The 17,719-nt window shown below is 36.9% G+C and overlaps 1 protein-coding gene across 1 annotated transcript; it reads left to right on the top strand.

Annotated features, from left to right (window-relative positions):
* Positions 1 to 570: 570 nt before the first annotated feature.
* LOC133520968 (uncharacterized) lies at positions 571 to 14,697 on the top strand. The gene is made up of 2 exons (XM_061855688.1): positions 571 to 6,896; positions 7,978 to 14,697. Exons 1-2 carry the CDS (start codon positions 6,640 to 6,642, stop codon positions 8,252 to 8,254), a joined length of 534 nt encoding a protein of 177 aa, XP_061711672.1. The 5' UTR covers positions 571 to 6,639; the 3' UTR covers positions 8,255 to 14,697.
* Positions 14,698 to 17,719: the final 3,022 nt, after the last annotated feature.

Genomic DNA, 17,719 nt, shown 5'->3' with positions numbered 1-17,719 from the left:
AAGCAATTGGAGCCCTCGTCAAATTGAACCTAATATATGTAACATGTATAGGAATTTAATCCTTATAATTTCTAGATTAAGGTGAAATCAGAACTACGAAATAAAACGGAAATTTTGAGAAAATTATATAAAACTTTATTGCTCAAAAGAAAACTTAAGTTAGAAAAGGCGGACTAAATGCCAAAAGGCATTCTGCACCAGTAAAACTCGTCCTGCAATAAAAACTTGAACATGACAAGAAAAAAATTATACGCAAAAAGCATCTATTCATACTTTTCTGTAAAATGATTATGTCTTTTTAAAAGGAAATAGACATATTCTAACATGTAAATACAAGTGAACAAAAATGCGTATTTAACTAATAGGATGAACTTAAAACGCGATAGAACCAAGTGGGCCGAAAATCGATGATCTCCTTTAACATTAATTGCTTGATCCAACTCTAGTATTACACAGTAAAATAGTAAATTTATAATAACAGACAATAGTAGGTTTTAGCCCATATTCTGGGTAAACAGGATATTTAAACACAAAATGACTAACATTAATTTTCATACTACTATACTCTCCCGGCCGGTTTCGACCACGGCGACTGTTTCAGCTCCGTCGAATACGTTGGTGTGCTCGCAAGTGGCTCGCGTAGCCGATTTTATTTGCGAAGACCCGTGCACACGACGGGCAAGAAAGCACACCATTCACGTAATTGTACGTAATAGCCGCTGGTGGGCGGGCTTTCAGCTCATCCCGTCTGACATCGAGTTCCACAAGTCGACGGGATTCAAAATCACTGGTTTGCTTAACTACGAAAGATCTCCACACAGGGCGGTCGGGGGCAAATAACTTAACCCACATAGATTCGACTTAAATCAGAGGTCACTTATAAATATAAAATTAAAATCTGAAACTTGTAATACATCTCGTTGGTATAATTCAATTCAGAGACATGGACGTGGAATTATAAAAGAGGAACTGGATACGGTTATAATTATAACCATAGATCTAAAGTAAAAATAAGCCTATGCAAACAAATAAGACCGAACAGTTTTATTAAGCAAAACACAGCGCCATCTGTTGAATACTACGTAACCTACGTGGCCGATGGTCAGAGAGAAAGGGACAATCAAGTCTCTTAGGCCAGAGACATACACGAAAGTAGACTGTACTCTCGCCTCCAAAACACGTGTCTAGAAAAATGGCTCGCGGGAGACCTTAGTCTTTTTTTTCTTTAGGGCGACGATGAAGTGAAAATTGAATATATGTTATCATTGTTGCCACAGCTAAACAAGGCATGCTACTATTATTAATATAAATGTTATTATTATAGATTTTGCCGTACTAGTTTATTAAATTCACTTAAGAATATTAAGTGGGAATAAGTGGGAGTTAAACATATTAAAATGTGTTAGATTAATACATTATTTTTAATTACTTACATACAAAATACTTTATAAACAAAGAAGCTTGATTTTTGCTGAATGTCAACATTTAGAAGGACTATTCTTAAGTGAGTCAATAAACTAGCCTACCTACCTAGCTAATAAAAATGACATTTAGTTTAATAATTATGGGAATAGCAGAGGTCTCCCTCGAGTTATCTCGCTCGGCACGTTTTTTGGAGGCGAGAGTGCAGTCTACTTTAATATGTATCTGTATTTTCGCTGTTACACCGACTAGCAGAGGTCATAATGAAACAAAATGATCGCTTAAAATTTGTTTTAAGCTAGAAATTAATGTAATCTGAAATAATTTACCGACGGTATGAAATCTCGTAAGTGTATTTGATTTTTCTGTAATAGTTTTTACACAATTTCACGACACAATTAGGCATTTAAAAAATGGGAATAGCATTACGTGACGCCTTTCCACTGCGCAATTCGCCACACAACTGAACGCAGGGGTGTATGTAACTAAATGCGATTTTACACCCATGTAGTAGGCCCCATTCGTAGTGCTCATAAGGCTTGTCTTTACGAAGTATATATGTCTATGGGTTAAACCAAGTACGTAACATACTGCGTAAGTTTTATCGACACACAGAATGTAACAAAAATAATTGGAATCCGTGTAAGGGTAAATTCGGTATCGTGTTATTTATTATTATGAAAAAGTAGAACAAATTTATTTCGTCACGAAAAAGTTTTGTCCTTTGTATGCAGAATTGGCCGATTTGAACGACACGACATGCCACAAAGATTTTTTTTCGTCGTAAAAAAATATTTTACTTTTTCTTAATCAGTACGAGTGTGATAGTCGTTCTTGTACTTGATAAAATGGCGTCCGTCACTTTCAATCCCTTGGTGTTAAAAAGTGACGGATATTTTATCACGTGTAAATGAACAGTCAACCTTGTATAGTCAGCATTTAAAATACATTGATTATTAACTGCGTATCTAAAATAAACATGCAGTTTATACAATAATTAAACAAACAATAAAGAAAATGCGGACAAGCCCGGAATGAAACCAAATCAAATCAAGCATGATGCTCAGATATTTTCATTTAATCCTGGAATGTTTTTTCAATGTTGAAATACTTTGAAAACATTGACAATCGGCAAATCGCAAAAAGTTGGTTGATTTATATTTTTCCGCAGAGTAGATCTCCATGTTTCCAATTAGGTACTCCAGTCATTTTACTGTCCATACTAGCTGAATGAATAATTATGTATTATAGCTAAATTATTTATTGGATATACATGTTAATACTTACAATCATTCTACAAGTTATTTCGACGAAAATAATTAACACATGCAGGAGACAGTAAAAGTTGAAATAAATATATGGCCGGGCCCCATTCTTATTGCACAATAGACATGAGTGCATACATTAAGATAGTTACTTGTACTTGTTATGATTGTTTATAAATGTTGTTTATAATATGGCCCTGGGCTCTTTTAATTGATTGTCAGTGTCTTAGGGACAGTTGCACCAAACTGTCTGTTACCGTTAAAGCGTTCAATATATTTTTTGTATGGGAAGTTTCATAGTTCTCTGTTGCGTAACGTCGATCAGTCTGTTAGGTCGCGGACTGGACGCATGCGGCGCGCGGTGCGTCAAGCAGGGTAGCGGGCGGCGTGCAGAACAGATTAATTCAGTTCTATATATTTTGATCTGTTTTGGACGACAGCGGCGACCGCTTGCCAAGCCGCCCGCAGCCCGCTGGCCGCGCCATGCGCCGCTTACTAGTACGTCCAGTCCGCGGCCTAGATTGTAGTTGGTGCAACTGGCCCTTATTAGTGTGAGGCTTGAGTGGACACTCGAAGCGGAGCGTTCGGCGGGGCATGCAGCGTGGCATCGAGCTCACAAGTGATTTGAGCAGCGTGCACTAAGACCGTTCCTATACGTTTGCATTTGTTTAACATGCACGCCGCACGCCCCACCCCGCTACACGCCCAACTCGAGCGTCCACTCGGGCTTTACACTTAGAGGCGTGTTAAATTATTTTTGTAAAATATACTGCGTAGTGTATTAGGTACATATCCAGCTTATCTGTGAGTCCCTGTATTTGGTTTTGTATTGCTATTAAAAAGTTCTTGGTGTCGTTTATAGCTTTTGCAATTCCTTGTCTCTCTCTTCTTCCTCGCGTTATTCCGGCATTTTGTCACAGCTCATGGGAGCCTGGGTTCCGCTTGACAACAAATCCCAAGATTTGGCGTAGGCACTAGTTTTTACAAAAGCGACTGCCATCTGACCTTCCAACCCAGACCTAGGGTACGAGTAAACTAGGCCTTGTTGGGATTAGTCCGGTTTCCTCGCGATGTTTTCCTTATATATTATGATATTTCGTACATAAGTTCCGAAAAACTCATTGGTACGAGCCGGGGTTTGAACCCGCGACCTCCGGATTGCAAGTCGCACGCTCTTACCTTACCACTAGGCCACCAGCGCTTGCAATTCCTTGTATAAATATAAGTAATATCATATTCAACTCGTAAAGTTTTCCGCTAGGCAATTTTAGTAGAGCACTTTCCAGTGTGCATGCTATTAACTCCATGACACGGAAAATTCGCTTAATTTGTAATTCGACGAGGGTTGAAGTGATTTATATGACGTCAATTATAATATTAACACAATTATTTCATAGATCCATTCGGATAAACTGATTTATTCATTCGTCGTTAATCTAATATTTTAGAATATCTCAGTGGTGATAGGCCATGAATATAATCATACATACATACATATATACAGAGGATTACTATAACTTAGCTTAAATCTAAAATAGGCCCTTAATTTTGATTATGTTAAACAATATTAAATTTTATAGCCATTTAAAAATATTTTTTACATGATTTTCAATCGTGGCTGAATGCCGAAAAAGTAGGTGTGTGACTTCGATACCTAACCTGTCAAGAAATGACAATATGGCGGACGAATGTTTGATATGTCATCGTATTTAAGAATTATTTCGGTTAAAACTTAGTTTTTTACTCACCAGTGTGATGAAAAATATTGGCCTGTCCTTCGGCTTCGGGCTTACTTATATATGTTCGTAAATTCGTCTTTACCGCCCTTAATACACAATTAATATTTATTATACATTAGTTGTTGTATTATGCAATCGCGCAGTGTCAGGGAGTCGGCAGCGGAACCTGCCTGACTGACTGCCTGACACTCTTCGGCGAAAACTCCTCCTTGTGGAAGGATAACAAAAGGATGTTACGCTTTATGTTATGAGGCCATAGGCTTTGGTTTTCGCTTATGACCTGGTGGTTATGGCTGGTGGTAGTGGATTCGTTTATTTGTTTTTAGTTTGGCGAAGCACTGGTGGCCTAGCGGTAAGAGAGTGCGACTTGCAATCCGGAGGTCATGGGTTCGAACCCTGGCTCGTACCAATGAGTTTTTCGGAATATTCACCAGTCACTTTTCGGTGAAGGAAAACATTGTGAAGAAACCGGACTAATCCCTATAAGGCCTAGTTTACCCTTTGGGTTGGAAGGTCAGATGGAATTCGCTTTCGTAAAAAATTGTGCTCACGCCAATTCTTGGGATTAGTTGCCAAGCGGAAGGCTCCCAAAAGGTTTTTTTGCCCTCAAAGTTGTAAATATTTTTGCTAAGCTAGCTCTTCGTCTATAACTGAGTCATGTTTAAGTCATTCATTTGTTCCTGGAACTTTATTATGAAACAGTTATCAGAAAAAACATCCATTAAGTGTTAATATAATTGCTTTGACATTTATAAGGTTACTTTAAAATATTACAATTAACTAAGTGTATTAATCGAACTTGGCTAATGGATTATGTACTGAAATAGTCAATTTCGATCGAAGCGTTGCCAAACCTAGATGTGTCGATAGAAATGGAGGGACTCAAGTCTGAGATAAAGTTATTGACTATGGTGATAATCGGGGAGAATATGTCGTGTATTTACAGAAATTTTTTTTCGTTTACTAGACAACGGCAAATAAGGGTGGTTTTTAGAGTCATAATAACATCGTTGATTTTTATATTGGCATGTATAGACAAGATATACTTCGTGTATCGAATATTTTATAACAACAATTTTATGTTTTTTGTCAATGAAGTTGTATATGTAGTATTGACGACCACAATAACTTTGCTTGATTTTATTCTTAGTATAAAAGACTCTATGACGTTTTGTATAATCGTGTCGAAGATTAATCTTGTTCATAGATACTGCTCTAAAGGTAACGTTTACCCTAAAGCTCTTCAAATATTGACTTGGAAAGTAACAGTCAATTCGATTGTTCTTGCATTGTCATTTGTTGTGATGGAAATTTCTAACAAACCATTTTCAAACCGGGACTTTTACCATTGCGCCAAACTTGCGCTGCAAATACTTATTAATTTTTGGAAAGAAATACAGGTTTTTCTTAAAATTCTAACCTTTAATGTTATAATTAGTATAATCACCTTAGCGATTAAACAAATAAAAATAAATTTAGTTGAACCTCTTGAGACATTAGAAAACATCGACAGCACGAAAGGAGACAACGAGGACATATTAGTAAGAGTCAATATGAATAATATAAGATATACCCTAAAAGAATCAATTGTGGCATTTGATCGTCTTCAAATATGCAGTATTAAACTCAAACAATGTTTTGGTGTACAGGTAAATTTTATTTTGTATTACTTTGATGAATTCCTTAAATATATGAGTATGATGTATTTATGATATTTACATTGAATATTATCAAGCACTTTAATTTTTTTCAGGTGGTGTTTTCGATATTCAACCTCTCATTGTTTTACGTATTTCTGTGTTATCGTGGAATTACATCTTTGTTGCAGGCTGGAGTAAGTTAACAGTATTTAATTAGACGAATTCTGCGCTGTCAAGGGGGGGGGGGGGGGGGGTCCACACAGAACGACCCTAAAATTAATTACAGGACTAGATATACCTCATGCCATTGTATATCCAAAGTTTTATTACAATCCACCACTTAGTTTTAAAATGAGAACGAAACTCATTTTGTATGGGAAGGTGAAATTCGGCCGAGCTTGCCGGGGACTCTTAATGTATCTAGACACTAGTGGATGACTTGAATTTAAATAAAGTTAATTATATATATTCATAAAACTATGCATAATAAATATTTCATTCATTCATTCATTATTTTAGGAATCAGGATATCAAGGGAACCCCGTCGACACCATAATTCAGTTGATAAATTTTATGGGCGCCATTTTTGCTGTGCTTTACGCTGGTCAACAGGCGTACAATGAAATAAACGAGTTGAGGAGAGCTATGGCGAGACTGTATAACGCACTACTTAGGAGTAAGTCTAATACGTGTTATACAAGTAGCCTTACCACGACTGCTTTAGTGTCATGTTATTTCAGTATATTGTTTAAAAAAAAAACCGGTCATGTGCGAGTTAGTTATACTCGCGCACCGAGGGTTGCACCTGAACAAACTTCGAATTATCCCGTGTAACTATAATGGCGAAAGATTTTTGATCAGAAGTGTGTATAGCGCCATCAATCGGCAAGTTGTTTATTTGATTGTAAGCGTAATAAATAATAGAAATTTCAAGTGTAATAAACACACTTAAAGTTGATTAAATTGCAAACTGAGTTCGGAAAGGTTTTTTGTTAATAAAAAAAGTTACTAAGATAGAGTTCTGATTATATTTTGTCTGTAAAACTTGTGGTAATGTATATTATGTGAGAATTTTGTAATTTTTCTGCAGTAAACTACAGAGATAATGGGTGGATGTATGTATGGTTTTTTTTTCGCATTTCCCTTCACAGATCTTTATTTTTTCACAATGAAAATAAATGACAAATTTTTCTTGGAACGTACAACTCTTTCAAATGATACTTCACTTGACCTGTCACTAGACTGTGAAATTTTGCCCCTCTTCATATTGGCATTTTACATACTTAATAAAAAAAAAAATTCAATGTGGCTAGGTTAGCGTTATTCATAATTATTCCAAATTTCAAATCGATAGCTTAAGTCGTTCTCGAGAAATCTAGCAATGTGACAGACAGACTGACAGACAAAAAGACGGACAGACGGACGAGTCGCACCATAAGGGTTCCTTTTGTACCTTTTTGGTACGGAACCCTAAAAAGAGCGTAATAGCCAGCGAGCGAGATGTCCGTGTGACCCTCAAAGGTATTCAATATGACACTAATTTTCAATTTTGTTTCGAGTGAAATATTTTTGACGACCTATCAGGCCTAGTTGGTAGTGACCCTGCCAATGAAGCCGATGGTCCCGGGTTCAAATCCCGGTAAGGGCATTGATTTGTGTGATAGGCACGGATATTTGTTCTTGAGTCATGCGTGTTTTCTATGTATTACGTACTTACCCACAGTCCCACAACATGAGACTTATTGAGCTTACTGTGGAGCTTATTCAGTTTGTGCAATATAATATCGTATAATATATATTTATTATTTAATCAAGTTACTTATATTAAAGTAAATATTTAAAACAAGCCCCACATATATTTTTAATACGCACGACATTCTGGCAATCCTTGACATAAATCGAAACATCTCGATATAGAGCAATATTTGGTTTAAGTTACTTTGTCCCAGTAAAAAAGCTTGTATTCACGGGAATTTTAAGTAAATTATTTATTTTTTATGAAGTTCCAGGTCCAGACGCTTTGCAACTACAAAAAACAGTTAAAATTTTTCATGGACAAATGGCACTTGACCCAATCAAAATCAAAATAATGTCCGTGATGCCAGTGCAGATGGCATTAGTCCTGCAAATATTATCGACTATCGTATCATACACTATCATCTTTCTACAATTCAATCACGTAGTGTAAATTTGAAAAAAATTAACAAATGGATCCACGGGACACCTCAAATGATCAGGCGTAAAGGCAAAGCGAAAAGATGGTGGAACGTCTTGGACGCTTTCGAAAAAGAATGGTGAGAAAAAACAACAGCAGGACATGGAGAAAAAGAGGGAATTTGCTCAGCAGCAGGAATATCTCTGTAGGAACGAATATAGTATTAGAATAGAATGTTTTTTTATTAGTAAACACAAACGAGATAAATTACATATTATAACAAAACTATAGAAGGAATACAGTGCCATGAAATAGCCTCATCTCAGCATGTTGTTGGTGACTTCCAGCGCTGATCTTCCGGTGCAGGTGCAGGACAACAGATGAAAGACAAAAAAGATATTACATGCAGTGGATAAATGGCTAGAGATAAGGAAAAGTTATACAACAAGAAGGTACAATATAAATACTAAAATAAAATTACATAATATAAATGGTTGTAAGTGGTAATGGTCGTAAGATGACTTAATTTATGAACGAAAGGCTGTAATACAAACTAGCGATAGGACGTAGGGAAAGGTAGTAGTAGAAATCACTTTAATGTACAAAATCAGGTTCACACAAAATGTATAGAAATTGAGGTACAAAGGCGAACTTATCTTTATAAAGGATCTGAAGTGGAAAACTTTAATTAAATAGACAAACTTAGGGAATTTACAAAAATATTTGGAAGAACTATTAAAACATTGTCCACGATAAATACCATTATAGAATATTACTAGCATAAATATATATCACATACGTAAATATCACAAGTGTAACAATAATACATTGTGATACAAGTGTGCTAAGTTGGTCATTATACACGAGGCGAGCTGTAAGCGAGCGTGCAATAAGAAAGCGGATGTGTGTAATCACCATAGCACACGCGTTTCATACGATGTTTTTCAACACACTTGCGAGGAAAAAGGAAACTTTCATATTAATCATATTTTAATTGTTAAATCGGTTAGTAAAAATCTTGCATCTGTTATACTGCCTGCCGGCCCTCGCCCCGCCGCCCGGCAGCCGGCGGGGCGCCGACTCCCGCCAGTCCACGTTGTAAAATCTACTCGACCAATTTAAGACGGCTCCGTTTCCATACATATTATTAGCAATCAGTAGGTAACCTTCTTAACTCAGTCGGATGATATAATGAAAAAGCACGAGTGTTATAATATACTGAATAAGCACGCGTGTTTAATATCTAGGATTATGAGCCAAAAATCGGTGGAATAAAAACGCCGTTTTGAGCAAGTGTGTTGAAAATAAAGGTTAGTACTTAACCAAATCACGCTTGATTGGAAAGCCAACGCATCCTTAGATACGCCTTGAGTGACTCAACAGAGTGGGACTGTTTGAGCCACAGGGGCACACTTCACAGCGCGCACCGTGAAATATTTTTTATTTGTTATTTTTGATTAGCTCTTTTACCATTACTTTTAAAATTGTATTTTCATGGACCTAGTGTGGGATTTGCAATAAAGAATAAGTTAATCGAGGAAGTTGTTTTATTCAAGAAAACGCTTCATGAATTCGTAGCTATGGGTGTAAGTCAAAAATATTGACAACAAAACAGGATGGCTACGACGAAAACTGTTGATACCATGCAAAAATATAATTGAAAATTGGCAATGGGAAGGTAATAGATTATTTTAGTTAAAGTCATGTAGGTACAGTCAGCTACGGAGAAAAGGTACCCCCCTTGCATAGAAATTTGTATGTACGTACTTGACATATCACTATAGTAAAACGATTTATGACCATGGTACAAAACGATCCAGCTACAACTCTTAAGGAAGCTATGGTTTGAAGACTCGTGCATGGGTCGACGCGAACTAGTTTTAGCATTTAGACGTTCCGGACATATCCCGTTAAATAATTTTGCGTTCTTGATGAAAAAGGTGCCGTCGCCAAACTGTGACGAGTGTGAAATATTGGAGGATGCATACCATGACATTATGGAATTTGTCCGTAACGAGAAAAGATATCATGAACGAAAGCTTATTAGAAGTTGGGGGTTGCAACCAAATTTTGGGGCACCCACTATCTGAGGATGCAAAATGTATATATAAACTGGTTTCATTAGGATTAAGTAGAAGATAAGTCACATGTTTGTATACGCACAGAGCGACATCGTCACAAAAGTGACAAAGCTCTTTAATAAAGATAAAAAAAAGGTTGGAGTCAATTATATTGTTAAATACCTAAATAATATAGAGCTTTTTTAAATGTCTTAAAAATCTAACGCCATCAGCACGCCTCACTTAAAAAACGTCATGTATATGCATGTCATATTTTGACGACCGGTTTGGCCTAGTGGGTAGTGACCCTGCTTACGAAGCTGATGGTCCCGGGTCCAAATCCTGGTAAGGGCATTTATTCGTGTGATGAGCATGGATATTTGTTCCTGAGTCATGGGTGTTTTCTATGTATTTAAGTATTTATAAATATTTATATATATCGTTGTCTAAGTACCCTCAACACAAGCTTTATTGAGCTTACTGTGGGACTTAGTCAATTTGTGTAATAATGTCGTATAATATTTATTATTTATTTATGTATCCATGCCAAATTGCAGTTTTCTAGCACTGACGATCACGGAGAAAAGCCGCGAACGGACGGACAGACGGACATGGCGAAACTATAAAGATCTCTAGGTGACTACAAGACCCTAAAAAGCGTCGCTCTTTAGTTCAAAGCTCCAAGTTTTAATGTGGTCTGCCCTTAAACATAAAATATCCACAGCTGTCAATTTTGTCACCCCATAATCAGAGCAGTAGGCATAACTTTCTTGACCGACGCCATTCTCACAACGCGAAAGACTGTACTTAATTGCAGTTTTATATCTTCTATTCAAGTCGTTCTAACTTGTTTGCTCTCAGGGTTGTGGGGGGAAGTTAAAGTGTCTCGTTTAACCCTAATATCGGGGAACTATTCTAATTTTAAAGCGTTGAGAAACTTGGCCGTAGCTTAGATGATCGATTATGATCGTTGGTGATAAAATTTAGATAATATTGTAGAAAATTTTATCAATAAAAAACTTTAATCGTTGCTTTCACAATTTTCATGAAAGTTTATAAAAAGCTAAAAATGAGGATATAGGGAGAGGGGTGGAAACAGTTATTCTTATAAACGTATAAGCTATATGAAACTTGTTTCATTCTTTCTGCCGGACCATAGTTGAGCCTAAGGAACCGCACTATAATGGCTGACAGGGGCGGTTGCTGAGTATCATAAATATATGCTACATACCACCCGGGATGTTCATAGAGCTTGATTTCGACTAGGTTGCCTATAATTTTGAGACATTTGAGTAATTTTCCTTGAGTTAATAGAGAAAAAGAAACCCAAGTTAGCTTTTCACTTGCCGCCACAGTTACCTACGCAATTCAACCTTAACTTGCATAATAAGTAAGTTTCATTAGAAGAGCGTTTCTTTTCTTGCAATTTTTTATGTGACCTTTTTGCCACTTTTGTGTTAGTTCTAGTCAGGATCGGGAGAACTTTTCATCCTTCCCGAAGAATTTTCATACATTTTTCAAACTTTCCTTTTTGTTACCGCCATACAAATAATATGGGGAAATGGTAACACAATAGAAAAAAATATGACACAAAATTAATGAAAATGACATACATGTATTTTTAAAAAACGCTCTGAAATGAACTTCCTCGAAAAGTGGCCTAGGTCGTCCTGCCACTGTGCCATAATTATTTGGTCTGCCTCCGCCGAACTATCAGTTCAGTTCAGTTTGTAACTTCCCCTACCTACACCCCAAATCTACCCCATCTATTCAACCCCGGACCTAATAAAATACTGAACCTAATCGTTAACAATCCCACCTTTAAAATTACCCCTAAAATTTACCCCAACAATAATTTTACCTTAACAATAATTTGGCCAAGTGATCGTCTAGTTACAGGTTAGGACCCCTCGAAGCGAACCGCGGTACCCTAGATTCTTTAATGAGTAACAACTAAATCTTGGACTCTGATTCTACCTGATTAAGTTTTACCTAGATGTTAAGACTCGGGAATTTACTATACTAAATAATTTATTATGATGATAGGAAATAATCGATAGGATATTATGTTAAGATTCAACCTTCAGCAAAATACCGTAAAACTAAGTTATTCCAAACCCTTTTCCATATTAAATATGACATCTTATAAGTAGAATGAAAATATATAACAATTGACAAGGTATGAGCAGTGTCGTGGTAAAGGATATAGGCTCCGCCCACACGCGCAAGGTCGTAGACGACGGGAGTAGCCTTAAGTTACAGAAATTATCAATGATTTTTGATGTAATGTAAAATATATTTTTATTAATTTATTAGAAAGATATTTAGGTATTGCAGCATATATGATTATATAAATATAAAAATATATTTGGTAAAATCCTGCTACTCCTATTAAGTCTTCGGGGTAACATTGAAGCAGCACTCCTGGGATAAGCCCATTTACACATTATTATTTTAAACTAAATGTTATTACCTATTATCTTCTAAACGAGGAGTGAATGGATCACACGTGCTGCCTCTAATGCTAGATGCAGGTCTGAAGACTCTTACTCCGATTAGCAATATCAATCGGGCCACCTACTATCTTATTAGCCAGACGGGCTATGACCAACGCTTCGCAACCCAATGCAAACCTAAGGACTGACGAAAAGAAGCGATAAGTATTCGTCAGACACCATTTACTTATCTCTTTTTTTTATATCTAAAAGCTAAGGCTACTAAGCCAATATCCCAGTCCCCATAGCTAAAAGTAGGCTGAATTCCTAGGCCTTTCAAATGTATAAACGAAGTACAAGTTTAACTCATTACTGTACTTTATGAGATCGAACTATCAAGGTGAGTATTATTCCACTCAAAGATTCCAATGGACTGCGCTCGCCTGCCAAAGGGTCTCTAAAACAAACCATTCTTTAATCCCAGAATAGTCTGTGTTCCTAAACCCAACTTGATATTTAAGGATTGAATATATAAATACCTTAGGACCTGATCGTAATACTCAGTACTTCGTCTCTACACCAAAAACCCAGAAATGAAAATACATAGATAAGATGTTACAGATAACCCTCAACTTTCCACTCAGAGTAACAGTCTGGAAGATTTAGGTAATTAAAACCCATTACCAGTATTTCACTAATATTATCATCAGTACACGTTATAAAACCATAGCTTCACATCATTAGAACCTTTTGAAAAATATATATATACACTAACCAATCGAATTTCTAGATCAAACCTAAGAGAGACCCTATAACAGTGTGTGTGACTCTACCCTATTCCTACCCTTAGACCCTAATCTAGCATGTCCAGAACACAGATCGTACTTACCATTGATCTAGTGATTTGGAACATACACAAGTGTATCCCTAAGTCTAAGCTGTAAGCATTCGGCCGACAAAACCGAGGTATAGCAAACCCTAGTGTCTGTGTGATTGGCCCCCTCCTCATCGCCACGTGGGCACGGTGGATGAGAATAGACCGCCCTAGCATGTCTATAGGTAATCAGCACACTAGCACACACACCCGTACCAGTCACATGGGATACCCCGCCATGACTAAAACTTTATCTGTGTTTGTTACCAATCATGACAGAAGCTCTCCCGTGACCAGCACTAGCATGAGCCAGAGCACCGAAATATATATAAATATATTTAATACGAGACCTAGCCTCAATTACTGCAGACTTCAGTGAGCCGAGATTACTCTCAATGGCACGCACGTGATGCCCTCACATTCATCTAACAGCTGGACTTTGAGACTAAGGAGAGTATGCTCGCCTCTTATGTTGGTAAAGAAGAGACGCCAAGTCCTCTCAACTTGGAGCAAAAGACTTCTAAACAGCTGCAATTTGACACCGTTAGGGAGCAGCTGATTAGATAGACAAACTGTTAGTCCAAACAGTGATCTGGCTTTATAAAATAACAAACTAACCTCATAGAAAGGTAATAAAATAACAAAATTAGTTTTTACTAACAAAACTCACAATATAGTAACACAGATAAGGAAGTAAAGAATCTCCACCATAGCCTAAGCTTAGCATTACGACAACATTGTCCCCGCAATGCCAAACATAGACACAATTTACAAGTTTAAATTTACCAGGATAATTCCCAGCAAACACAAACAAATAGAAGGAATAGTAGAGAAACTTTACTTACTCAAAGCCAGAGATACCGCCAGTCCGATGGTTAAAGAATGAATGCCCATCCTCCGTACTTTACGGCCCTTTTATATACTTTAGTAGCGACATAACAGCGACATAACGGCGACATAACGGCGACTAGCGACATAATAGCGACATAACGGCGACATAACAGCGACATAACAGCGACATAATAGCGACATATCGGCGACATAATAGCGACATAACGGCGACATAATAGCGACATAATAGCGACATAACGGCGACATAATAGCGACATAACGGCGACATAGTAGCGACATAACGGCGACATAGTAGCGACATAACGGCGACATAGTAGCGACATAACGGCGACATAGTAGCGACATAACGGCGACATAGTAGCGACATAACGGCGACATAGTAGCGACATAACGGCGACATAGTAGCGACATAACGGCGACATAGTAGCGACATAACGGCGACATAGTAACGACATAACGGCGACATAATAGCGACATAACGGCGACATAGTAGCGACATAACGGCGACATAGTAGCGACACAACGGCGACATAGTAGCGACATAACGGCGACATAGTAGCGACATAACGGCGACATAAAGGCGACATAACGGCGACATAGTAGCGACACAACGGCGACATAATGTTTTTTACGCACACAACGACAGTATTCGCTTAGTAGTCAGTTTAAGTAGACCAAAAAAATGATAAAATGAAACGTTTCAAAACCTATCAAGCATGAATATGCTAACATTATTATTTAACTTCAGGTATTATAGTTTTGTTTTCTGAAAATAACGTCTGTATTGTAATATTTTACGTTTATTATTATGTTAGTAACTCAATGTTCTTTATTAAACCAATAATTATGCATTTATTCTAGGTTAACTTCAATTGATTATTATCATTCTTCGCAGCATTTTAAAATAATAAAAAAATGAAAATTTACTGAGTGTTATGTATTTAATCGAAATCACAAGTGGTAAAATACGGAAACGTGTCCTTCAAGTTGTAATTGTTAGAATACGGAGTGAAATCATGAATGAAAGATGCAAACGAAGAGTACTGTAGTTTATAATTATTTTCTATGTGTTTTAATATAAAACCAAGGCCAATATTACGAAATAGGCATATGGCTAGTCACAAGTTCAGTTCAGAACTGAACTGAACTGAAAACAAAGACAAAACATAATTTATTCTACATTATGCATGCAACATTTTATCTTCATCAAAAATTGACAACCGCATTTAATCACTAATTTATATTCAATATTAATGTGTTTGCATAAAACTCATAAAAATACACCCACTTCAAAAAGGCGCCTATATTAAAGGAACGATTCTATCAGACTTTAACGATAGCACCAAAGTAAACATTTCCTTAACTAAGGTCAAAAATAAGTATACATTTTTTCCTTATTACCTCGGAATACGATCAAAAATGTATACACACTTTTGACATCGACCGCACAATGAAACTCGCTTCTAAGCCCTAGGACTATTCTAACGAAGATTTCAAAATTCAAAACGTGGGATATTGGTTCTAATTTTGTAGGACATTAGGTTAACTTGTGCTTGATACGCTAAAGATTGCTTGGTAGATATCCATTGGAAATTAATTTACCTATACAATTGTTGAAATTGACATATGGTACATAAAATAGGTACCTAACAAAACAGACATAAAAAAGACAGCAATACAGGTAAAACACGTTGGTTAATATTGGTAATGATATTGATAAGTAGCCCTTGGGCTGCGTCTGGTCCCCCGCTGTCCGTCCGTCCATTTGTCCGTCTGTCACCAGGCTGTATCTCATGTACCGTGAGAGCTAGACGGTTGAAATTTTCACACATGATGTATTTTTTTTTGCCGCTATCACAACAAATACTAAAAAGTACGAAACCCTCGGTGGGCGAGTCCGACTCGCACTTGTCCGGTTTTTTATTATTATTACTTTTTTTACTGAAACCTGTTTTGTATGGAGGTACAAAATATTTAGAAGAAATTTTTGCGACTCACATGTCAACTAAAATTGCGGGTTTCACATTTTTGGATTCACTTCGTGTTGTAAAAAGTGGTTATTTAGCAAATATTGTAATATATATTTTTAAATGTAGCCCATTGCAGTCACGTCTGAAAATATCGATATAGATAAAGTGCCAAAAATATGTATACACGACGTTATTGCCTGTATATAAGGTAGTGTATACATATTTTTGGCACTTGGGCCGTAACGATAATTTCAGACGTGACCGTATGAATTATCTACATTTTTGCCTGGCGTCTGCCATATTTTTTTTTTTAATATCAGCATCTAAAGCGGACTACAATGAGTCAGACAAAGCGGTCGGGACAACATCAATCTCTCCGATAATAATGTGACGGTGACGGTGACGGATGGTGCTCGCTTATATTAAATATACAGAGGGCCTACCGCGAACCACGTTCGACGTGTTGCCTTCCTGTCACGCTTACGTACGAATTTACAAGTGTGACAGAGAGGCAACACGTCGAACGTGGTTCGCGGTAGGCCCTGAGTTTGATTACGGTACAGATGTTCGGGATTTAATTAACGATAGCTACTATAGTCTGTCAAGGAAATTATGTCAGTAGCAATGTAGGTACAGCAAAGTGAAGTCGGGCAACACTCAAAAAGCATTATTGTGTTGGTATTGCGCCAAGAAAAACAGCAATGTACATAGAACCAAAACATGTACTTCATTATCATAACGTCAAATTTTACAAATATTTCATTTACAAGCTTATTTAATATATTGGTATTTAATGGTAACAGCAGAAATTTCTCTCGAAATAAAAACGATTCAGAATGTAAACAAACATGATGGCTGTCAGTCACTATCCACATTCCACAGATAAAATACAGATGACACGCGATTTTGGAATTGTTCGAAAACAGTGTTGCAAACCCAATTTTTCAAATTTGCCACCTTTTGCTACTGACAAGATTTGCTTGACCAAGTATATTTGTAATGTACTGTGAAGGCTTGAAAACTTCATAGTCTTTTGGTAGGTTAGTGTCAACAATTATATATTTGAATTCAGAACTATCGCCCTGCTAGAGGAATAAATATCGGCAGACGGGTATTCCGTTGGTGGCAGTCATTCAGAGTAATCGATATTTGTGATCATGCTGAATAATATAAAAAAAATATTTAATCGTCGAAAGCATATTGAAAACAAAATCAGCGACGGGGATTTAAAAGGTGCAGCCCGTCTCCTTTTTTCAAGCGAGTCGCTGTCGCCAGACAATCTAGACACCCTTCAGGCCTTACAGACT

This window comes from Cydia pomonella, chromosome 9, assembly GCF_033807575.1.
Source record: "Cydia pomonella isolate Wapato2018A chromosome 9, ilCydPomo1, whole genome shotgun sequence".
In the NCBI taxonomy this organism is placed as follows: domain Eukaryota; kingdom Metazoa; phylum Arthropoda; class Insecta; order Lepidoptera; family Tortricidae; genus Cydia; species Cydia pomonella.
The sequence above is the reverse complement of the archived record's forward strand: the minus strand, read 5'-3'. Positions and strand labels throughout refer to the sequence as shown.

Coding starts and splice junctions, on each gene's coding strand:
- LOC133520968 (XM_061855688.1), top strand. CDS start 6,640: ATGGGCGCCATTTTTGCTGTGCTTTACGCTGGTCAACAGGCGTACAAT. Junction 6,897..7,977: donor CAAACTTCGAATTATCCCGT/GTAACTATAATG, acceptor CGAAACATCTCG/ATATAGAGCAATATTTGGTT.